This window comes from Corvus kubaryi, unplaced genomic scaffold (genome assembly GCF_017639235.1).
Source record: "Corvus kubaryi isolate FWS band 111438036 unplaced genomic scaffold, C.kubaryi_AGA036_p1.0 137, whole genome shotgun sequence".
NCBI classification, from domain to species: domain Eukaryota; kingdom Metazoa; phylum Chordata; class Aves; order Passeriformes; family Corvidae; genus Corvus; species Corvus kubaryi.
In genome coordinates, this window is record NW_024580671.1 from 5697900 (window position 1) to 5723867 (window position 25968).

Consider the following 25968-nt stretch of genomic DNA (forward strand, 5'->3'; position numbering starts at 1 on the left):
TGCACATCTGAGAGCTGCCAAATAGATTACTGTATTTCTATTTATACTATTTATTTCTGCTTAAACAAAAATGGTTGTACTGTATTCTAACTATTCATGTATTAAATTTCAGGTCATAGTGGATTTAAACAGACAAGTTACATAAAAAAAATAAAATCAGGAGATTGTGTTAATATTTTAATTAACTTGATCAAAAGCCTTTACATGAAAAGGGATTAGTTAATGCTGTTGAAATGAGCAGTCTTTGTGATACTTGTTCTGAAGTTAATTTAAGCCAATTTACCCGTCTCTACCTTAACAGCATTGCCCATAATAGGGTCACCAGGTGTAACAGAGTTTATATTTAGAGCTAACACTGGTATTTAAGTCCAGTTCAAAGTTTGTCAAAATCTTTACTAACACAATTTCAGGTGCCTCATGCTATCTGGTGCCACTTCAGAGTGGCACTTGACAGCAGGAGAAGGCTGGTGGAGCCATTATTTCAATGAGTGAAAAAACCATGACTACTCTCCATCTGGTCCCATGGCTGTGCACATGATCATGAGGGACACGAGACTTTTCCTGACAAACACAGCACGTTTCATTTTGACATTTCATGGAATATATGGTGATTGCAACACTAGTGCATAAATATACACTGGAAGCGCAGGCAAAGAAGTCCATTCTAACTCCCTAACACAGCAACTTTAGATATTGGGGTAAAAGGAGGAGAATGAAGGAATAAAAATGCCAGGGTCAATTGTTCTTTTTAAGCCACCCCTCACATTGTCATTCTCAGAGAGGCAATATTGACCTGATGGACCACTGCTGTGTGCTATTCACGTGTGCCAGCAACAGCACACTGGGGAGAGGCTGTAAGTGGAAGGGATTTGCAGCAGGGTTCAAAGAGGAGTTTGTTCTTTGAATATAATTACAGCCAAATAAAAGCACAAGGTTAGGCAGGTCAGTGTGCATAAAAGTCAAGGAACTCCAAAATGGTGAATATGTAAAAGACACTGTAAAATCAAGCAGTTTTGGCATTCTTTCCAGGAAACAGGCTAACACTAAGCTGCAGCAGATGTAGGCAGCTTCTGTTCCAGCAAAGATCAAGGGCAGAGTGAGAAAATACATCTGGACAGATCACAGTAGTTTCAGTATGCACCTACTTTCATTCTTTCTCTTCCTTTTCTAACACTGTAATTGTATTATATTCTGGAAGTAATGCAGTACTGCCAAAAAAACTCGAATTTTTTTGATGCAACAAATTTTTGTTATTTTACTTTCTAACAGAGGAGTGGGGGAGGTTGTCAAGGCTTTTTAATGTACATCATCATTTTAAATTTGGAAAGACAGGATAGTTTTTGTTGCCACATTAGTCTGTAATTAACACACTAGATTGCTAGGACATTCCGCGTTACTTTATTATTCTCATGTCTTGCAGTCTCTTTGCTTTAAGGCCAAGCTTTTAAATACCAGGTATGTACAGCGGCTAAAAGATGATTCAGTGACCAGCACAGTCACCTAGGCATAATGCACCACACCATACCTCCAAAAGCTTGATCATTTGTTGGACAGTGTTTACTATAATTTTAAACATAAGTAAGTGTTTAAAATTACAAAAAGGTGTCTTCTTTCTTCCCTTCTGCAGCTAAACTCACAATGCAAGCCATTCCCACCCTAACACTGCTAGTTCCTTTAATTACAATGGAAGCCACAACTTGTTGATTTCTGGCACCCTCTGCTGCTTTACACATTACACCACAGACAGCATTTTATGGACCATTGCACAGTTCCTGTATCTCCATTAAAACATCTTGCCAGTAGTTGCATTTCCCAGCCCAACCAAGTGAAAGCTGATGATACTCACACTTGGTGTGTGCCCTAATTTATTGTTTGCAGATGTTGATGCTTAATTCTCAAAATCTGTCTAGTAGATCTTTTTTAAACTTAATCTGGACTCACTCTAAGGAACAGAGAGAGTAGTTCTGGCAAATCTGTAGAAGAGTGGCCACCTCATGCTCTCACAGATGCCCAGGTAATACAAAAATTCCAAGAATTTGAAAGCTCCCACAAACTTTCCTTCACACATGAGAGGGAGAGTGGCTTAAATACCTTTGGAAGTGTGTAGAATCATTGAGATTTCAAAGAAAACAGCACAAGGTACTTGACACATATTCATGACCGTGTGTGTGAGGCAAACACCAAAACACACGTGCGCATCGTTTCTCAAGAGACTTGCTGTTACTGAAGCTGCAGAATTCTCCATTGTCAAGAGAGGCAGTGGCAGATTATTTCAGGAAGAAGGATGAGTGAAAGGCCTGGGGACTTCAACTCACAAAAGAAATGTTCTTTTGTGAAGTCTACCTCTCCAAGGAAACTCAACAGACACAGAACAATAACCTTTTCTAAATAACATACAGCACTCAAAATTACAAAAGTCTAAGCAGAAGTGGGAGTGGTTAGAAAATCTTTAAATAGAAGGCCCCAACTGTAACTAAAAAAAACTGGCATTTTGCCACAGTTCCAAAATAATCAGACATTTGAAAAAATCTAGAAAACTGACAAAATCTCAGCATTACCAGAAAGCCTTGTTTGGTTATACTGTAAAATAAAACCACTTCAGATACATTGTTTATTTTCTTGTTCAGCTTAAATATGCCTTTTTGCTGTTCAGCAAAATATCATGCACTTTCTTCTCTATTTTTAAATCCAGTAAACATTCTAGACATTCCTAGTATTTATAACATACTCTCCCTATAGAAGATGATAAAAATACACCATCATAAAGCACACATATTTACTGTAATCTGCTGCTGCTGTCTGGGAAAAATCTGTTAATGTCTTATAACCACAGGTGCTTTCTAGAATGAATGTCATAGTCAATTTTTGGGTATATATTTTAACTGCACGTTTATGTTATGACTTTTCAGTGCATTGCTATTAATGGAGCTTTCAAGGCCATTTATTCCTCACCTCTTTGTGTAAGCATGTGTATTGCTAATATATATTAGTTCAATTCCAAAACTTCAGGGAATGTTCACATGACATTTCTGGGGGCGGGAGGGAACCCCACCACAGAAAACCCAACTAAAAATAGAAGATCATGGAAAGCTAATTACAGATGGGTGAAATGGAGTGACTGTAAACTGCATCTCTTCAAACAATAAATACTTCACACTGTACATCACCCATTAGTTTTCAAGCACACTGCAGCATTTAATCTCTGCATGTCCTCCCAATACAGTTTAACTCAAGTTTTGATCAATTGACGTTCCTGACAAATACAGTTGAGGGATGGGGAGAAGAGACAGATGGGTGAGATGGTCATATCTCAGTGGCATGAGTGGTATATTCCAGATAGAGATTGAAGGGAGGTGAGTTGCAAAGAATTGCAGGGGGGAGAGGGAGAAGGAAAGCAGTGTGTGAGGGAAAACAGTTGACTTTAAGGAATAAAAAGATCTTTTAGTGTTTGGTAGTCTTGGTCTACAGAAGCAAAGTGTGCATAACCCTAATTCCAGTCCTAACCAAGCAAACCCAACCCTAACCTAATGACTCAGTAGATTTCATGGAGTCTGTATAAGTATTCATCACAATATATGTACTTTTCAAGACATGATTATTTCATTAACATCTAGATGAGTTATTCTCATATGATTCTACACAGTAATAACACAAAGGATTTGTAAGCGTAAACAAAAAGGCTAATAACAGCGCACAATTTATACTTCATGAATAATGTACTTCTAGCCTAGTAAAATAACACTCAGGATGTGTTCTTGTGCCATTTTCTTTTATGACTTCAGACAGTCAAATGTGAGTGACTCAGGGGAATATGTATATCAGTGCCTGATAATAGTGAGTAACTCTGAGCTGTTCTGTGAAGAAAGATTGTTATAAATCTTGTGGTCCTTTTAATGTTCTCAAATTTAATGTTCTAAATGTAAAGAGAATTGCTTGTTTCAGTGCAGAATAAAGAGGTCTCACAACAAGCAAACTAGAATCAAACCATATCAAAAAAGAGATGATTTTGTTGCCTTCTCCTCCCCTTCCTTCCTAAGACAGTAACATTCTTAGGCAGGATGAATGAAGTCTTCCATTCTTTATTCTTTACTAATCTCACACTTGCAGCAGTTCTTCCATCCTTTCCTCAGCTTCCTTGTTCTCTCAGAGTAAAAATATGCTTGGTCTACCACAAAAAGGCAACTGTCTGTCCAACTGTCATCCCATCTATATTTTCTCTTAAATTTCTTGAGTTTCTGGAAATTTTAGGGTTTGTTCACAGAAGCAGTTGGATTTCCTCCTCTTCCAGTTCTATACTAAACCAGTTTGCCTCTCATCTTACTCAAATTGGCTGTGTTAATAACATTAATAATCTCTTTTCAGCAAAACTTGAAACAAGAATTCAAACATCTACATCCTTGAGATTCAACCACCCTTAACACCTTTAACCTTGCCCTTACAGAAATTGTTCTCTTTCCTTTCTTTATTCTCTCCATTCATATATTCACAATTATTCCCAAAATGTATACTTAGATAGACCCTCATTATTCCCTTTATCTTTTTTCTTTTGAGGTTACATGTCTATAGTCTTGATATTCTCATTTTCATTTTTAGTCTAGTCATAATGTCAAGTTAATATCATCTGCAAAAAAAAAAAACCAAACTTCAATATATGTGCATATTTTCACTGTAGATATATCTACATGCATTGCTTTTAGCCAGAGAAATCTTAAATTTCTATGGCACAGAGAATTACATAAAAAAAGGCATGAGCAAGGTGTATGAGTTTATAAAATGGCTTTGGTTTTTGTTTTCCTAAATGTCTAAAACAAAGAAGGAAACTACAGTCCTGAAGTTCAGCTTCTAAAATTTTGTCCTGCAGTCATCATTCATGATTCAAGAGTTTTAAATATGGGAGACTTCAATGGTAGTTGGCTTCAACACTCACTGAATGCCAAACAAATTACAAATGCTTTGAAGCCATCTAGTACATTGTATGCTGAATAGTGGATTGCAAGTGTCTGGATGTGTCAAACATGTCCAAGAAAGCCTTCCCTCAAACAGCTGAGGGCAGTCACTGGAGAAGGATGTGGGAATGGGATTGGTTCTTAAAAGGAAGATCACACCCTGAACCTACCTAGGAAATGAGAGTACTTGTCCAAGAAAGCATCTTCAGAAGGCTAGTTAGGACATGCTCCTGGCTATGACAGTATCAGGCCCTTGGGTTCTGGGAATCCCAGAAAGGTTAAAAGTTGAATGTAAATCACCTACCTAGTGAAGAAACTCACAAAGCACAGCTAGTTAAGTAAAAATAGATACGGGCCTATTTGAAAGTGCAATCAAAAAATGGGAAATCTGAATCAGATTGAGGAGTGCCATTTCCCTCACAGAAAATTACCCGCTTATATCCTTTCATAATGGAGCTGTGTCAGCCTTGTCCACACTTCCACCTGGAGCTGCCAGTGTTGCAAGGTAGGAGAGAAGAGATGGTGAAAAGAAGTATTTGTTACCAGTGTGGCTCTAATGTGTATTTTACCCCCAGTTCTCCCCAAAACCTAATTGCACAAGACTTTATCCTGCCAAACCGCAAGAGCTGGATTCAGAAGTGTGTAATTAACCAGTAAGTGTTTGTGAGGTGGGACACCGAAGAATATATAAGATGCATATTACCATGACCCAATTTTCCCAGGGAATGGGGAGTATGATGCTTCTGCTGCCACTTAAGAAGTCCAAGGAAGAAATGCAATTGTCAGGAGCTTGCTAACATTTGGGGACAGGCTCATCTACAATGAGGGCAAAATGTCCTCATGAAATTCCCAGCTGGACAACAAGATGGCTTGAGGCTGCACGAAAGTGTGGACAATATGGTCCGAATTTAAAAAAAAGGGGGTCATACAGATGTCAAAAGGGGTCATATAGGTGTCACTGGAGGAAGAAACTGGCCTGCACATTAAAGGAGCTGGGATTAGTTTTCAAAACTCAGATTGAACTCCCAGTTTCCCAAGAGACCATATTTCTTCACCCAGCTGAATTTCTGTATATATTTCAATCTGTCACACTTGTGTGGAAGGCTCACCTGGAGCTGCTCCAAAGCACAGAAAGTGTATCTTGAATCCATACAGCCAAACTCACCAACAACTGCACCAGCAAAGCCGGAGATTCTTACACAGTTCAAGACTGTGCAGGCAGGGAGAGGTCACATGTGGGCCCACTTGACAGTGAACACAGGAATGATATTTTCAGGCTTCCCATTCCTCAAAGAGCTACACACAACCATACCACACACATTTTCACAAGGAATTCATGAACCTTAGTAGAACTCTCAACGTTTACTTTATACACAATTACCCAGTTTTTCACAAATAATTTTTAGACACAGAACATCATGCTTGGATATTGACGTTGCTGAACACGGATGGATGCTGCTCCACAGTGTCTGCCCAGCACATCCATGTCAGAGGAAGTCTGAAGGACACATGTGGCACATTCAGCAGTTGTAGTTTCCACCTATTTGTCCTGTCCACAGGCTGACTCCCTGTTACAAGAGATCTGCATGCACCCCATTTTCTTGCAACCTTGTCCTCCTCCAGAGAAAAACCCAAGCAAAGAAGTAGAGATGGAGCTCCCCATGGGCTTCTGTGGGACTACAAGAACACTACAGAGCACATCTAGCCCAGTAAGTTACAAAGCAATGTCTACCAGTATATATGGTAACTTTGTCCTACTTCATCTTTAGGCTTCACACACTTCAACTTTCTCTCTCACCGAAAAAGCTCCCTTGTTAAGCAGCGACTGATTGACCTACTCTGCCTTCCTCTTGTTAATGTACACAACTTTTCTTCAGTCTCATAGAATAAAGCAACATTTTTGGCATTCTTCTGTCTTTTTTACAAAACATTTTTAATTTATTAGCATCTTTTTAAAGGCATTATTAACGAAATAAAGTACTATGTTGTAGAAATTATCTTATTAGTTCTAAACATAGTCACACCAATTCCCACTTTTATCAGATACACTGCTGCTCACACAAAATTAGTGGTAGCGTTGATAACTAAAGCTTTTTACTAAAGATTCTTATCAATTTGGCAATGTTCTACAGCTCCAACACCTCTTCTCAACTCCCTGATTTCCAGGATGAACAAGACCTGTATTTTTATTTAAGGGGCACGTGAAAGTGCAAAAAAACCAAAACATTTTGCTTTGAATCATTTTTGTATTGAGGTGCAGCAGTAAGTCATCACCATGCTGTTTGATTTAATAATTCTTCTGTGGAACCTAGCAATAAATACATGTCCACAGCTATAGGCAGTCGGGTCCCTGGCTTATACCTTTTGTAAGTCAGGAGTAAGAATCAGGACTGCCATTTTAATATTCCTGGTGTTAGTGATCTCTCGAAGTTTGGCTAAGTAATGGAAACCGTTGAGAATGTGTATATTATGTTGTTTTTCCATTCTGGCCTCGGTAGTTTTCTTTTGGAATGTATTAGCAATTACACCCAGTTTGTTAGGGGAAAAGCAGGGGATGATAATTCCCAGCCCTTCATCTCCTTCTTCCCCTTCAGATCTGACACGTAACATTTTGAAAGTGTCCAGTTTCCCCTGGATGTCAAAGATACCACCTTCTTGTTATGTTACCTAGCAGGGTTCCTCTATGTAGTCTCCAGCTTGCCTAAAACAAGGGCTGAGATTTCCAGAGGGGTTGCCCAGACACCTGCCCCAGTTGAGGAAAATCCTAAGTGGTGTGGGGTATGGGAGGACACAGGCCAGATCCTGAAGCAGTTTTCTGACCCAGTAGCCTGGAACTCCCCCCCTGAACGAATTCAGAATCCAGCTGAGGTGGGGAAATATCTGAAGGAAAACTTCAATAACAATGCTGATGAAAAGAAATAGCTCATTGCCGTGTGCTGGGTCCTGGCTGCTGGGACCACAGCGTATTTGTATTATAAACCATAAAAATTACCTTTGACACATACCTTTGGTTGTATAAATTGGTAGAAAAGTGTGCCAAAGATCAGATTGACAAAATAAAAAATAGTCTTCATGAAATGCATACAACACCAGGAGACTCTTTAATAAGAAAGGTCTTTCCAGCCTTATCATAACTATGAGAAAACCCCTGCTACCAAGAAAAATCAAGGATGCTTTTGTACTTAGATGTGTATTGGCAGAAACAGTTCTTGTGGGAAGTAGCAAGAGCTAATTCTAAGAAAAAAAACCTATTAAGGCAGCATCAGTCTCTGAAGGAAAAAATCAACTTGAAGAGTAGTAAAGAAAAAATTTTTGTCAACTTTGAATTTATTTTACTGTTTATACTGCTGACAGCACTGTAAACTTCATGAGGAAAGAATAGAAAAATGATGTTTGTAGAATTTGCTAGTGACAACACTGCAAATGTCACCATTAAAAGATTTTCAGTCCAACACCTTTTGATTCTCTTGCATTTTCTCCAACTACCCCAGGATGGATTGGATTGAATTGGTATGCTCTGTATGCTTACTGTATGCCTGATGTGATGTGTTAAAAGCCAAAACACTGGAGATTTTCCATTATATTTATAATTTGTTCAGGAGGAAAAAAAACCACTCTAAATGCTTTCTCTTTGAACAATTAGATAAAAGCTTTGTAAGATATTTTCTACCCAGGACTCTATCCTGCTTTTCCTAATGATGGGGGAACTTGGAACAGAAATTAAAGAAGCAAATGGGTTATAAAGAGGCAGAAAGGAATTAGCTTCAGATTTTACCAAAAGGTAAACCCTTGAAATCCCATTATTTTCTAAATAAAGGTGATATGAAATGTCCTTAATTGATAGACTTATGGAATAATTCATACAAGGAAACTATAAAAATTATTGCGGCATTGTTTTCCACTGAAGGGATTCAAAGAGATGATGAAAAAATAGATGAAATGCCATATTGCTCCTTGAAAGAATAGCTGTAAAGAAAAAATAGGCAATACTCTACATGACACTGTGGACAGACAACATATGTTGTAATACACATAGGTTTAAATCCTTATTATATTTATGATAACAATTCCTTAGAAATACCAAAATCTTTACACCACAGTAGACTTACCCAGCAAACAAGTAAACCTCTCTAATTCTCTTACAAATTTCATTTATTTAAAGCTTCTGAGATTAGAATATGAAATACTTTTTCCCCCAGTACATCTCAGGTTCTCAAGTTCTGTGTTCAACATCAAATGGGTGAGCATAATGAAAGCCACGAGAATCCTGGTAAAGGTAACTATGCAGAAACTGGGTGCTGCTGCGTTTCACAGGTTTTAATTTTTATGAACTTGGACCTATGGAGCCAATTCACCTTGTCTGCAAGTATTTTATATATCAATGCCAAAATGAGCATAGAGTGCAACACATTGCAATAGAACTAAAGAAAAACTAAACCCCAAGCATTTTATATACATTTAAAATAAACATTAAAATATGTTTACAATCTAAGGCAACAGCTGAATTGAGATGCCTCAAAAATCACTTGAAAGATGATGCCATTGGCAAGAGGAAAACCAAATTGTGAGTGGAACAGAACTTGGGAATATTGGTAGTGATTAATTATGAACCACTATCAATTTCATCCACAGAGAATATCAAGTATTTCCAGCAGCAGACAATCCATGTCAGTGCTCCCTAGCTTTTTTAAAACTAATAAAATATCTTAGACCTCCTGAAAATGGGTATCAATGGCCTTCTGGAAAGGGTATCAAATGGCAGATTAATAGAGAGAACATTTCCCCTTAATTGCAAGTTATGAGAGCAAGGATTACGAAAACATATGTGCAAGAAGAGGGTAGTGGGATTCTTGAGGTTTATTAACTAAAAATTTTAAAACGAAAGCGGTGAACGAATGGCTAACAAATGTTACTGGAATATTTTGACTGTTGCTGGTTTGATGGCTGGTGTTCTGGCAAATTCTAACAGGACATATTGCTACATACTAGTGTATGTCAAACATACAACACGCAAACTAGCTTCAACCACTGTTATATTTTTTCCCCTGCATATTACAAACACCTTCAGAGTCCACTGCTATAAGGAGAAGAGAATAGCCCTACCATTAACTGAGTGGGCTAGCAAAATTGAGCACTGCCAAGGAAAATTACCTGAAAATCTGGTAAAATTGTGTCTTTGGTTAGGTTAGACCAGTGCACAGCCCAAAGGAAACAAATGGAGAGCAGGTTCAAAACCTGGAGTCTCTGAGATGCTCTGAAAGAAAAACTGACACGTTTGAACTACTTTAACTTCATTTTAAATTTCCTAACTCATTTTAGAAATCAGCAGTACAGAACCAGTATGTGAAAAGACAGGAAAATGATTTGATCAGTCTGTAGGGAAAAAGCAATTCAGTAAAGAGATTGTATCAAAAGAAGGATAAATACAGATATTATTATGAAGTTAAAGTGGCTAAATGCGACACTTTAGTCGCCGTGCAAACACTGATGTATGACTAGGCACAGGAGTTTTCAAAGCACCTGGTTTGAGACCCAGAGCACCTGGGACAAATTCTTTGGCCTGGCTGAGCTGAGAGATGGGCTTATGGGAGGAGAAAGATGAACACAAAAGAGAGCCACAAGTACTGCTGCAGCATGGGCATGCACTGACCATGTTTTCCCCATAGCTGCATGAAGCCAGAGATGAAATCCAGAATCCCTATGCCACATAGAAGTGCAACAGAGGACATACACCAGTGTTGTTTTGGAGATACAAATATTGCTAGAGTGAATAGTTCTCTCTGCAGCTTGTCCTTCTCTCATGGCAATGAAGCTCGATAGACAACGAGCGGTGGGTCCCTAAGCAATCCTCGATGGCCACTAACCACTTACATAACCTTGGGAAATCACACCACTTTACTGTGCTTTTGTCTCTCCTTGTTTGTCTTGCCTGTCTGGAATGGCAAGTTTTAACGTGATTAAAGTAGAGAGTGATTATCTCTTGATCTGTGAGTGTAATATTAGAGTTCCACGCTGGAGTTCCCAAAGTTCTCAGCCAGAGCCACTAGGTGCTGCTGTAATATGAGTAAGTAAAATAATAACTATTATTAAGGAAATTATGTACATTCTTTCTATTGACTGTTTCAAAAAGTCTGAAAGTCAGAGAAAATCTTATTCTAAACCTGCACATTTTTTGAACAGTAAGAACCAAAAGACTCCATTATTAACTTCACTAGTACTCAAGAACTTTCCCCTTAACTCTTGACACTTTGCAAAGAAAAGCTGCACCTTCCACCATTAAAAAATGCACTGAACAAATGCATTTTCTTTTCTATTTTGTTTCCATTTTTAAACCCAGTTTCAGCAGTTTGCTATTATGCAAGCTCATCCAAATCACTATACCGCAAAATCCTTGCCAGCTACACAACCATGTACCTTATTTATATATTATTTGAATGCGAACAGAAAGGCAAAGACCTCAGCATGGGAGAGTATGACTTGAATTGCAAATGATTCAATAAATGTATGGTGATTTTACTGAGGCTCAGATTTTGTGTCTGTCACTTTCACAGTCTTCTAAGGAGGTATCATCTTATGTGGTAGTTGACTAGCCACAAACACAGTAGAAGATTAATAAGACTCCATATGAATCACAGTCACGAAATGCTTCTTGTCTGAGAGTATTAAAAAGTCTTTAGACAGCTGCCAGCTATAGCTCAGAGAGCTATATGACTAAAGTGCTATTTCTGAAAGTCTTGGAGTCAGTTCATCTAGCTGGACTTCACAGTGGACAATCCAAAAGGCTATTTATATTTAAAAACAATTTGGCAAGTGTTGTTCATCAAACCAGTTTTCCAGACACAAAGACTCCACTTAATAATTTATTCTTGGATTTACTGCCCTTAAAACGAAGCTAAATGAAATTATTTGGATCATCAGAAGAACAGGTCTGATAAGGCAGTTCTGGATTAATTAGAAGTGATGAAATTTTGCTGTCAAGTTATCTCAAGATCCAAAGTTAGCACAGAAACAAAGTGAAAAACACTAAGAATGTGTGGAAAAAAGTATCAGGAACACTGTACAAGAATTAGAACTTTATGGTAAAATTGGGACAGAATATTCATATTTTATATAAATCCATATTAAAAAGCATTTTAGGAAGGTGCAGTGGTGCCAACACAAACTAAAAATGTATTTTATTCTTACCATTTGAGACTGGCTCCGTGGACAGCCATTGATATCTTCAACCTTTTCATTTGCTAAACAAAAACAGTGAGGGGAAAAGCAAAAGTAAACAATGAGATAAAACTTTCCTTTCCAACCCCTGGTCAAAAGAAAAAAAAAGAAAAGGAAAGAAAAAAAACCAAACCCAGAAACCTAAAAATCAAAACAGGAAAAAAAAAATCCGAAAAAAAGCAGAAAAGGCACAGCAATAAAATGCAGAGGGTTTTGTTGACAGAGAGCTCCTTTCTAAGTACAGCTCAGTCATACAGTAACAACACTCTTGTTAGCAGCAGTTGCTTCCATATGCCAAATCATGCAAAAGGGGAAGTGCAAAGGAGGTCGCTGCTAATTCTTCAGCCCCTGCAAAATAACTGCTGACATGAAATCTTCCACAATTGTCTTTGCAGGGTCAGGATACAGTTTCAAGGAATCCCTGAAAGTATGAGCCACTCCAGCTAACAAAATGCACACATGGGAGACATATGGTTTAATGGAGCATTCATTTCTGACAATTCAAAGTGTGTAAGATACAGTTCTGGCCATTTAAAGCATGGTTAAACAGCAACTTCCAAACATGCTCACATAAACATATTTTTTAATTAAGACAAGGATGAACCACACATATCAGAGACATATGGACCCAGTCAAATTGTATTATTCAGGGTTCATCTTATTGTTAAATACATTCAGCTTGAATTATATATTCCCCCATGCAAGGAGTCAGCTCGCAGTGCTTCCCTCAGCCCTGGTCTTACCGATGATCTGGATGATTTCTGCTAGCAGAACTCCATCCGCAATGTCCTGTTGCAAATCCTTGATCAACCGCTTGTGGCCAGATTTTGCTAGGTAGTGGTTAGCCCAGTCAGTGTAAATCTGCAGAGCAGAGCAGGAGGGCAAGGGGAAGAAGGGGAAGAGAGGAAAAAAGACAATAAAAAGTCTTAAAACAAATGTTGGCTTACATAGCAGAACTATTCTGGAACACATTCCCATTTAAGAAGTCAGCACCAAGGGAAACAATTTTAATGTGTTTTTTGACTTTTTTTTTTTCCCCCTAACGGCCATGCCCCTCCCTCTGCCATCCTCTGTTTTATTTTAGCTTCAAATGATTCAGGCTGTTTCATGAGGGTTCAAACTTGCTGTGACCGAGCAAAATTCCCCTTATGACTGTAAAGGAAACTCCTGTCATAAATCAATCACATCTACCACAATTCCACCTCCCACCACACTTCTCCCTCCATGCATGCCCCGCCAACAAGGTTCATACTCTGGGGCTGTCTAAGAGAAAGTGATAGCAGAGACATGTGCCTGTGTTTGGCTAAGGATTAATTGGGGTGTTGCTGGTGTTCCTGCGCCCAGTGATGCCTCTGTAACACTTATGCAGTAATCACTGTGTTCCACTGCCCAGGGACAGGTCGTTTGCCCCCTTGCCTGCACTTCAAAGTGCTTTAATGTGCACAGAGGAGAATGAGAGCACCAGATGCACAGTATCACTGGGATTAGAGTATATATATTCTGGAAATATGCTGTGCCCTTTCTTTGCCTAAAGAGGATTGGGAAATGGTGAGATTGAGCAGCACCAAACACTTAGCAACAAAAAATGGCAGTTATCAACAAAAGGTTGAAAAGGACCAGCTGAATGACATCCTCCAAAATAAGGGAGGAGAGGAGCGTGAAGAGAGAGGTGGAAGGCATTTCATAAGGTGCATATGTACACAGAGTATTTGGTAACACCCCCAGCACACACACAAGCAGAACCAGGTTCACTTAAGGCAGGAGAAAAGGAACAGACACCTTCCCCTTTACACTGAAGGAGAGTGCCCCCCAAGAGCTTCTCACACCATACTGGGGTGTCCCAGCAAGCAGAGGGAGCCCATGCTAATGGAGATTGGCAGGGGGTGTCACACAGCAAGAGGGTATCCGTGGCCCTTGGCAGCCAACCCTGGCTCCCTTTTGCAGGGTGTCTGTGACCTCTTTCCTCACTCCAGAAAACAGGACTTGTATAGAACCTCCCAAACCTCCCACTGTCGTGGGATGATACCACTGAGAGAAAGCACATATGAATTACAGCACCACCATGTGAGTAAATAAAATAACTAAGAGTTGTTCTCTGCTGAGAATATTGTTTGAAAATGTTGAAACTGCACCTTTTTCATAAAAAAAAAAAAACTTACTTTATAAACATCCTTTTATCTAACCTCATAGACCCTTGGGAGAGGAAGGGGTCAGAATCCCATTTTGTGAAGAGAGAAACAGAGGCCAAAGCCATTTACTTGCTTATTTCATCAAGGAAATCTGTGGCAGAGCCAGGGTGGGAAAACACATGCAATTCCCAGCCCAGAGCCTAACCCAGAGAACTGCCATCTGCTTTTCACCCTACAAAAGTATCACTACTTAGTCCATGTTCACCTGCTAAGGACTCCTTCGCTACCTGAGTACCTTTGCCACAGATTTTCAACCTCTTTATTGAAAGAGAGAAAAATAAAACTTGTTTGGTCTACTCTATTTCTTCCCATATTCTTGCAGGTGGATCACCAGTTGATTTGCCACAGCTTTCTTGATAGCTTTAGAACTTTAAATAACTCCACAGAATTAAACTGTGGAAGTGGATTCACCCTCCCATAGCCAAAGGATGCTACTGTTAAATGGGGCCCTTCATCTCCCTGCTACACTCAGAAGTACACTTGAGTCCCCTGTGTTTTCACTGATTTCATATTCTTTTTTCCCTATTACAGCTGAGTAACATAAAAGGCTCCATTAAAATGTTTTATTTTAAAGCAAACTGTAGCTAAGAAAGTGTTTCTTCAACTGTATAATCATATGGAGTGAAATGTGGGGTCTCTATAAAGATTGTATGAACACATATTTAAAATAATATGAAACCATGATGATAAAAGACATACCACACCCATATCATCATATATTCCCTACTACTACTATTTCAACTTCAGTCATTCTTTTAAAGTAATGTTTCAAAAATACTCTCTATTAATACAAGCAGAACTATTTTCTGTATTCCAATGAAACTGATCCACTGGAACATACAAAATTTAATACCACTAGTATTATTTTAGGTTAGTTTCATATTACAAATAAAAATACCAGGCATTTCCTTTTTCATTTGTCACACCCTCACATAATCGGGTGTATCAGTCCTAATTCTGACTACAATTTGAACTATCCTCCCACTAAGCAGACAAGGACATTTCAGTACAGCAGCTGCTTTGCAAGTGTCTAGTATTCAAAGAATGGACTTCACCAATCCATCCACCCCCTTCATAATTCGCTTTTCTCATTAATTTAAAAGTGATAAGCATAAAGAATGCAAACAGTGTTTTGTAAGCAAAGGCTGATTATCCACACCATACCAAATTTTTTCTGATGGTCAGCATTTGATAGTCATGCAATGGTACAAAAACAGTACTGGGAGGAGGCGGTGTTAAAAAAGGAGTCTTTTCACTTCAGATGTATTCTAAAAACATCAGGAAGGCAAAGATTTATTGATGGAGACAATATAGCAAACCAACACCCAATTGGCAACGGAATGTCCCATTTTATTTCCTCTCTTTCTGTAGGAAATACCACTTGCTTCTGTTTCCCCCCTTCCCCATAGGATGCCTTTCTCATTCATCTCATTCTTCTGGGGACCCAATTGGTCAGGAGTCTTGTAAAAAATGAAAAGCATGTAGGTAGACACATGAAATTGCAAGAATGCACACATGCCACTATAATCTTTTTACATTAAATTCTCTGATGTAAATATAATGAGAAATAGACTCCCCCCTTCACAGCTTTTAAGTATCAATGCATCTTGTAAGTTTTATCTTTAAATCCTTGGGAAAATGTAAAGCTCCAGTGTGCATCATTCACAATACTCAGCTATCAAAGGAGAAAACTCAGAACAGAAGATAAAAAATCAGTAACTTCATGCAAGTCTGCCTTTTATGAGTGCTCCCCTTCCACTGGATGCAGAGTAGCTCTAAGGAGGAGCTGTGCATGCTCCCCCTCTTAGAACTAGCAATAGATCATGACATCTTGCATTAATTGTGCAGCAGTGTTTCCCCAAAATCCTCTTATGTTGGATTTTTCTATAATGAGGCTGTTTCAGAGAGAAACAAGAGAAACACAGACATGAGAGTTAGTTGTTGCAACACTTCCTCCCCTCTTCACTGCTCCAGTAACCCTGCGCTACAGCCACACACTGGGCCGGGTTGCTGACTTACTCATTTCCTCCCCAGGCTTCCTCTCCTACCACCCTGCTTTACAGGCACGTCTGACCGGGAGGGCTCCGCTGCAGCGCTGGATGTGAGTGCTGGCAGCGGCCGGGACAGCCGCTGGTACCTGCCAGGCAGAGCACCGGGCTCAGCAGCGCGATAACGGAGCAGACCTGACGCTGTGTTTGTGTGGTCCGAGCCCCCTGCCAAGCCTGGTGATTGAACTGCTCGCAACACGGAACGGGATTCAGCAGGACAATCCGAGCCCGGGCACAGGCTGCTCATGTTAACGGCGGTTTCCCCCAGCATTCCTCAACTGCTCGTCATGCTAACCTTCAACGGAGTAGAGGAAATCAACCCTGATACCCAAATATAGTTATGAACTTCACCTCGATACTTCACATGTAGCTATAAGGAGAACAGTAGAGCTGCTTGGCAGGATCCGTAATGAAGCATAACACTTGGTAATGCGGTAGCTTAATGAAGTGAAAAAGAGAGAGGATCTCACAGGTTACTGCCTTTTTAGAAAATGTTTAACCATAAATCATGTAATACACATCAGGCAGTGATATAAAGCATCCTCTGTAAAACTAATGCAGAAATGTTACTGAGCACAATCAATGCCAAGTGGGAAATGTCAGATGGGTTTCAGAAGTGCAGTCAGCTTAACGCAATAATAATGCATGACACTTTGTCAGTGTCTTTAACTGGATCAGCTCAACATGCTTTCCAGACATAAATGAGATCACCCCTTCTATTTATTATTACTGTAGATTTGAGGAAACTGAGGCATAAAGGCTGCTTTTTGATGTGGCTCACTCAAGGGCAAACAGCTGGGAATACATCCCAGGTATGCTGAGTTTAAAATAATTTCTTCTCTGAGCTTTTTTATCAGGTAGTTTTATAAAAATGCTTGGTGGGAAAATGCATATTCCAAGAATTTGGATCCTTCTTGATATTTTTTTTTTGTTTGCTACAGAATATAGAATCTCAGCTCTGAAAATGGTCTCCTGTTGCTACTGAGAAGATGGCTTTCCATATGCCTCTGTCACTCCCTTATGTGCCAGTGCTGCTGCTGAGGGAGAACAGCAGTTGCTGCCAATTGAGGTACACTAAGACCATGACAGATTTCCATGCCATTTAGGAGCATAAGTTAATTTTCAAAAATATTTTAATATTTTTCCACTAAAAGAAAAAGATATGTGGAATTAACAGACAGAATCCAGTTCTCATCACTTGTCCTTTGAAATATTCTGTAGGAGACAACTGCATCCTCATTCATTAGTGTGGCAGACTTGAAATGCTGTCCTCCAATGCTCACTATCATGAGCATCTTTGGGGGTGAGGAGGCTTTTTAAGAACTCCATTTCCCAAAAGGAATCCGTAGGTAACAGCAAGCTTCTCACAGATTTTTCTCTAGTGTTTATCTTGTGACAAACAAGAGTTTGAGAAATGGAAAGAATATTTATCTATTAAAAAATAAAAAATGTTGCTAGCAGTTTACCTGGGTTGCAATATTTCACAGCAATACACAGTGCTACTTCTTGGCAGAGCAGGAGTCTGTCTTTTATTTTATGTTTGGATTATATCAATACATTTCATAATTTTTTTTTTCTTCACAAAAAATGGACTACAGGAATATGAAACTATTAAATAGCCCCAAGACTAGAATTTTAACAGTCAGCCAAAGTGGAAATATGCAACTGTTAACTTAATAAAAGGGTTACATGACTTTCTAGTGTAATGTTTTCACTCTATTTCAAATGTGGATAGTTGACAGCACTTAAGAGCTTTTCACCCGTGGACACTTTTTCAAATCGCACTTGAAAAAGACAAGATTGATGAGTTGTTTCTGTTTTTCTCCAGTATGCTACAAAGTGGGCTACAAGGGCTGTGTATCTATTTCTTGGGAGGTTTTCCAGTGTGTGGCCTACCCTGGATGCTGAATACCCAACAGAGCCGACGTAACAGTCCCAGAGTCCCTGTGAAGAGGATTTGCCAGAGGAGAGGGCATGACCACAACTTTATTTCAACTTAGCTATTCTTGGCTAATAAATTGTGGGTAGCAAAGCACGTGTTGGAGTGTCCCTGAAGCAGTTTGTATTTATAAAGAGAAGCTGGGTAACACATTGATTATTGTTAGAACAGGGTGAGGAAACCAGATTGCAAAGAGATGCCTTTCTCCTTCCCACTGCCTATACATTAAGGAAAACTCAACTTGAAAGCAGGATCTGACCTTTTAAATATTTTCTTATTGAAGGTTATGCCTCTGGGATGCAAAAGAATAATTTATTAGTTTCAGTCCTCCACTTAGCAAGTAAAAAGGCTAACTTTGAAAACAATGGTTCACATTTAGACTGCCATAAGAGACAGATCAACCATTCAATTTATGTCTTGATTTAATTGGCTATAGAAAATACTCTGAAATTCATTTGCTATGAAGTAAATCTAGGGTCTGGGGGGGTGGCACTTTTTGTAACATTAAGCAAATTACGTGAGAAAGAAAAATATTTACACAATTAAAAATATATAGCCATAAAATGAAACTAGAATGACTTAGTTTATAGGCAAGATGGAAACCAATGCACTTTATTTAACAAAATGAAATGAGTATGAAATGACATTCCACAAATGCTGCTTCTGAATCCCACTGAGCAAATGAGAACAATTATGAGTTAAGGAATAGAAACCACTTAGAGGCATACATGCCAATTAACCAAAATGTCAGAATCCCTGTAGTACAATTCTATTTTGTAAATAGCAGCATATATCCATCAACACTACTCAGAAGTTTACAGATAAAAACACAATTAAACAAAACTCCACTAATCCCAGCTAAGAAAATTAGTAGAAACAATACTCTTCAACAATCACTGGCAAACTTTAGATGACTTACCCAACTTTAAGGGGGCTGTTTTATATTTCCAAGTTTCACTTAAGAGTTTGTGATCTAATCACTGAAGTAACATTAGTACTGGTTTACTGTGTTCCCTTTCTACTCATTTCTTCCCAAATCCCAACTCAGAATTAATCTAACATGTATGTTTGAGGCCAGTACTCACCAATGGCACAGGGGCAATACTTTTGATGCTTCTGTGCCAGATGGACGGTAACAGTATAGGCTTCTTTGAATGTATATTTGTGTGTGTGTGTGTATTTGTGTGCAAGGTTCACTGAGTAATTTGTATATTGGTCCAGATAAAAATCCAACTCTTTATAGAATAAATTCACTTTTTCATACTTTGAAAAGAATCATACTGATTTGCTGGACAGTTTAATCCTATAGTTCTGTTTATTGGCTTCAGCCTAGTGCAATAGCAATAAAATGCCACTGGAAGGAGCCAGATATTCGTCCTGAAGCTGCAGGGACCCTGAACAGGCAGCTGCTTCTCTACAGGCTTGTGCTGTGGGGAAGGAGTTCTTGTCAAGGGAGCAACAGCACCCCAGTTATTAACATTGGCATCAAACTTCCTGAATTATCAGGAGACAATATTAAGTGCCACCCACACAAAACAATCCTCCAAAGCAGTCAACCTTGAGACTTTCTGATATAAATACACCATATATTTGTTCATACAACTTTGGAACTATTTCTTAGATATAGATATGGATAAAATATATAGATATCGATATATATCTATATATGTGTGTGGTTATATAGGTATAATCTTTAAAGTAAATTTCAGCATCCATTTAGTGAAAATACAATAAAATAAAGGATCTATTATTCAATGCAGCTTTTACATAAAACATTGATTTAAACTAGTATCTCAGATAATTTTATTACAGTAAGGAAGACCAGGATTAACCCATGGGCATAAGTGTTACACCTAGAGACACCACTAAGAAGGTTTCAACATTTTAGCTCCGATAAGGAGTATGATTCTAAAGGCAGCCTCCTGTCACTTGGGCTCTCTCAAAGGTCACCTTCCTATGGAAAAAAAAAAAGAAAAAGAAAGATGTGCTTGAAGAAAGCCATGCTTCTAATTTTCTGGGTATCCAGGATAGTAGAGGCCCCATTTGTGTGAATCTTGTGTCTCATAAATGTCTTGTTAGTGCCAGGATAAGTTTCCTGACCAGTCCTGTATTCACTTTAATAAAGAAACCCACAGTATGCAGAGTTAAGTTTCCTGTAAGGGGAAAAATTAACTGAATTTGAACAGGTTTCCTTTACAGCTCACCAGTATAACAAAACAGATGAATGGAGAAGACTTCTACAACCTCAGTAGAAACATGAAATAATTTTGAGCACAAAACCATTATTGCTTTGTTGATTCATTTTTTGTTCACAAGCAAAAAGCCACTCTTGCTATCAAACAGACCATTCCTGGGTGAACACCTGCCTCTGCAAATCAGCAACGGGGCTCCTCACATGGAGCTGAGAAGATTCCACTGTGAAACTACTCCATATTTTCCATCAAAGCTCATTTTAAGGATTTATAACTTGGACAGGGAGATTCTTTCCACACTACAATTTGGCATTAAAGAACTTGGCCCAGGGATCAAAATAACCCTCTTTGCCAGCACTTCTTTTTAAGTGTGGAAGGCAAATTTCTGATACATAAAAATGCAAAAATATTAAGACATACATTTGTTCTCTTCTTGTGAGAAAACAGTAGCAGATAAGATTGTAACTAACTTTAGAGTCTTCAGCACTTTTTGAGGCTTAGAAAACTAATTTAAATTGTCTAATTTCCTCTCATCTTGAAGAATAGTTTTACAAATCAAACTAAACAACATACACTGCTTTCTGAGCTACATATTTTATAACAAGATGTTTTAATTCCTGGTTAATTTCTCTCTGTGCTTTGATGTTTAAAAGTTGTTTTTCACCAACTCTACGATTTTAATATCAGTAATGGTCTTGTGCATATTTAGAACACCACTGAGGTGCTCTAGGTAACACAACAATATTAAGTAAGCTAATGATTTCAAGTGGTGTGATCTGAGACTTTTACCGTTATTAACCTCTAGTAAAACAGGTCTTGGTGCGAGAGTTGTAATGATCATGTGTGCAACTGCTTTGCCTTTTGCTACCTATCTGAACTTAGGAAAATGAAATCTTGTTTACACAGATGACAGCCTATACTTACACTTCTTCAGTCAAGAAATGCAGTGTTTCAAGGACTTGAAAGACTAAAAATGCAGCTTGGTACAATTGGGATACCACTTCAGGACATTTCCTTTTTTTCCTTTGATCACCATTGAAAGTACTGCCCATAATAAATACCTGCCCATTCTGATTATAATAATACTTAAATTTACCATCATCCAGCACAATTAATTTTACGTGTGAAGCAGATTCTGTCAGTTGATATTCTTAAACAATAAAGAGAAGAAAATAATCTTATCATAGTTACGACAACAGAAGACTTTTCATCCCAAATGGGAATCAATGTTACAATCTTTCTCATTTCTTAATGAAAGAAATATACATATACACCTTCTGTAACACAACCAGGTTTGGAAGGATCATACAATGGAAAGAAAAAGGTTCTAGATTCCTACTAAAAATGTTCTGAACACCCTTTCTTTCTATCATAAAAGGTGCCTAAATGCCTCTAGGGAATGCTTGGGCTACACATCACATGAGAAGAGGCAGTGTCTCACAGAGTTTGTGACCTGGGGGTTTTCATTCACTGTTCAATCTGCAGTCTCCCACCCATGTCTTCTACCAGATTTTGATTCTTCTACACCCTTTTATAGGACCACAGCACCCCCCAAAATAGCCCCAAAGATTTGTGATTCATGATTCACAATTTTTTCACACGATTCACCTCTGAAGACAATGAAACTCCCTTCTTTTATGACACAAAATGGTGCTTTTGTGTTTGAGGTTTGTTCTCTGGGTCCTCATGACTGCCCATACACAGGGCCCTCTTCCTCAAGGGACTGCTTTCCACATCTGCAACTCTTCATTCACTGTCCTATATTTTCTTTTAAAATACACATTCTGGTGATACTGTGTCTCTTGGATGACAGACTAGAAATGAAGGATAAAGATTGACTAACTCACTTTAAAGGGCCACTGCCTGTAAATTTAATTAAATCCGTATCTTCCACCTCCCACACAATCACCCCTTGGGACTAAAGGCTTCTGTAAAGGATTAGGAAGGGGATACTCTCATTGCAGCCACACCACTATACAGAAAATAATTCAAGATTTGGGAAGTTGTGAGCAGGAAGCAGATGAGGAAGAAAGGGACTCACTGAAAACACAAACAAATAACTCTGTTGGCTAGAGATTATAGCATTCATTTTGGACAGAAGTGATTGTGCTCCAGCCGTTCCTTCCAAGAGCCTTTCTGTATTTGGTTCTACTAATGTAAGTAAGAAACAAAAATGATCCAGTAAAAGAAGCATCATGCCTCCTCTCAAATGAGTCCCTAATGCAGCTGCCTACACCTTGTGTCCCATCCCATGTCAGGCTCAGTTGTTTTCTGGGACTGTGGTGCTGTACGGCACTAATGGCACCAGTAGGTCGCTCCTCAGGTAGCTCTGAGAAGGCTGGCATTTCAGGACAGCCCACACAGCTGTTTAATCATTCACAGGCATATGGAGTATTATTTTGGGGACTTCTGTTGACACTCCTCCATTTAGTCTACTTTTTTAGAACAAGAAAAAAATTTTTTCTGACCTTTCCCATTAACCTCCTAACTCTCTGATAACATAAGAAAAAAGATAAATTAAACATGCTATCTTTTTTTTTTTAATTGAAAAAGGAAATACTTATTGCTGATGAATAATAAATATTTCATTCCGAAACACTGGCAAGTGTTAGAGCTTTTTCCCCAGCTGTAAATTTTGTTAAAGTAGGCAGGTGCTTATTTCACCTGCCCTTTAAATAAACCTTGCTGGCAAGGTACTTTACTCTGTGAAGCCAACGCAGCTTCTGAGCATTCTCAGAGGTACAATTTCATGTCTGTACAGATCCTTAATGTAAAAACCTGGAATGGCTATGGACGGAACATGAACACTGCCAAAATAGACAGCTGCTGAGTGGGAGTTCTGAGGATGAGAATGATAGATATAGACACCTAAAATGCAAGTGAGATAGGTCATAGGAACAAAAATTCTTTGGGGGAGGAGGGAAGGTCATATTTCAGGAATTACTGTACAAAGGATATCCTTTGTTAAAAGTCCAACCATTTCCTACATTACTTAGTGCATAAGTATGGAACAGAATAGTCCTTAAAGCAAGTTTTTCCTTAAATTCTTACAGTTGTTCTTGAAGGTCCCTTATAACAGAGGATTGCATTTTTTTAATAGCACTTGCTGAATGTCTCTCATTTGATGTAAATGTAAGGACAAATGCTTTGGAGGAACTTCCTGAGACTATAAAGAACCCTAATGCTTTTTTTTTTTTTTTTTTTTTTTTTTTTTTTAAGAATTTATGCATTTGGGAACTTCAACTTGGAGTGGAAAGTGAAGTTTAAAATTTTATGAAACTGGTATACCTCTCAAGTTGTTCAGTCCCACAGAGAGGCTTCTCAAACTTTGCACCAGATGGTTTTGCTCTCACCTTCCCTGGACAGTTTAATGTTACTCCACTATCAGGAATAAAATCCTATACTTACACCAGTGTTTCATTTTATGTTACTGTCATTATCTTGTTGCAGGTTATAATGGTATTGGCATTATCTGCCTAATAATTACTCTTGAGTCACAGCAGTAAAACTCTTTTAAGTCTCAAGCTCTGATCTAGAGTCTGCTGAACTACTTACGCTTCATCTGTGTCTCTTTGCCCGAAAAAAGATGTTCCATACATTAAAAAAGAATGAAAGTGGACAAATGGGTTCTCTAATTTGTGGTTTTACAGTAAAAAAAATCCCATCTCAGCTAGATAGATTAAATGCACCTCTCCATAATTTATATATATATATATCTATCTAATTTATTGTGTAGATGAATGTACTGTATTCCTTCAACTTCTAATCCACAGAAGCATTCTCTTATAAACAACTGTTTATACCACAGTGCAAAATAGGTGACTTTGTTACATGTCAAACAAGCTTGCAGGATTTGAATCCCAAAGGAACACTCTAAAATGTCTGAAAATACCGCAGTAAAAGATTGTATTTTAGCATACAAATTATAAAGTGTCTTGTACTGTAGGCCATTAAAAAATATTACATTCTAAAAATGGCATTGAAAATGCTCACAGTGATATTCAGAGGTACAACACATTTCTGTAAATAATTAAGAACAATATATTTCAATTAATTGTGTCAGCATGCTCCAAATTCCAATCACACAACAGCCACAGTGGTACAGAGGGCACAAGACAATACTTCATAATCAGCCTTGAGATGATATTCAACCAACAAAGTACCCATAAACTAAGGAACCCATCTGAATGTACCTGATGCAAAGCAAAGGTTATTTAAAAACAATAGCATGCACAGGTATTTGCATATTGTCCATTCTTTGCAAAACAAATATTTACAAGTTTATTGGGTATTCCAGTTTACATGAGAGGTTCACACATGTCCTTCAGCAGTTACTAGGTAAAACTTTTTTTAAAAAAGCACAAAACCAGAAAACCTACAGTGCGCATTAGGATGGATTGACCCTGAAGACACAGGAAGAAAGCCAAGAATTGAGACGATTTCTTAAATCCACAGGTAGATAGTATGATTATCATCTAATGGTTTTAGCTATATATATTCCAGTCCTTGAATATACACTATATAAGCAGAGTTCCCAAAGAATCTAACAACTAAATGAACAGCAAAATCATGTGAAGAGAGGCAACAAAAATCAGGGAAGGCATGATGTTGAAGCACAACCTGTAGAGTTGTGTAAATCCTCATCTATGTACACATCCCTCTTGGTGCCCTTCATGGGAACAGGCAGTGCAAACACCTCAAAGTACCTATGGCTTGCTCAGTTTCTTACGTTGTTTTTTCAACTAACCAGACCATCTGACTTTGGCACAAGTGAACCTTTTTTTGTGGAAAGCTGTCAGAATCAGCATTTGCAGGGAAACCCAAACACTTTTAAACAAACTTCGTGTATTTATTCACTTAAAGTCAGGAGGCAGAACAAAGGCTTAAAGCAACAAACAGAGTTAGGTTTTTCCCCCCATTGCCTGTTTTCAATGTTCCTTGAAAGCATTTAAAAAGTCACTTTACTCTGCTCTCTGTTCCTGGCTGGAAGGAGCTGGCGTCTTTTCTCCTGTCACTCTGACTGTGGAGTATTTCGAGAGCCATGACAGACACTACATGGCTTACTCCACTCCAAACCTGCCCACGGGCCCCTTGAAGTAGAAATGCACTCATAAACCCTGAAGCAGTTCATGGGGATCCAGGAATTGCAGGGCCTCCATAACCACCTCTCCTGTGTAAACTGATTGGAAGTGCTCTGTCCCTTAAAACAGCAACCTTTCAAAATCAGTGTGTATCCTATTTTTGTCTTTCTGTACCTACAAGCTCTTACTGATACTTCTACTTTCTAGCATCATCATTTTTTAGCTTTAAGATGCCCTTTAGTCTTACTCTCTACACTCATCTTTGGAAGAGCAAATTGCCCTCAGCCTGAAGAGGGCAAAGACAGAAAATATTTCCATATAATTACTTCTCCTCTTTGTGCATGAAAAATCATTTTTG

The 25968-nt window shown here is 38.5% G+C and overlaps 1 protein-coding gene across 8 annotated transcripts in view; it reads right to left on the minus strand.

The window, feature by feature from the left end:
* NAV3 (neuron navigator 3) overlaps window positions 1-25968 on the minus strand; it is a 524494-nt gene that overhangs the window by 171852 nt on the left and 326674 nt on the right. For all 8 annotated transcript variants that reach the window (XM_042017696.1, XM_042017695.1, XM_042017693.1 and 5 more), the window contains 2 exons: window positions 12905-13022; window positions 12132-12184 (listed from right to left, as the gene is read on the minus strand). In XM_042017696.1, the coding sequence (XP_041873630.1) occupies window positions 12132-12184; window positions 12905-13022 (171 nt within the window). The remainder of the gene's footprint in view (window positions 1-12131; window positions 12185-12904; window positions 13023-25968) is intronic.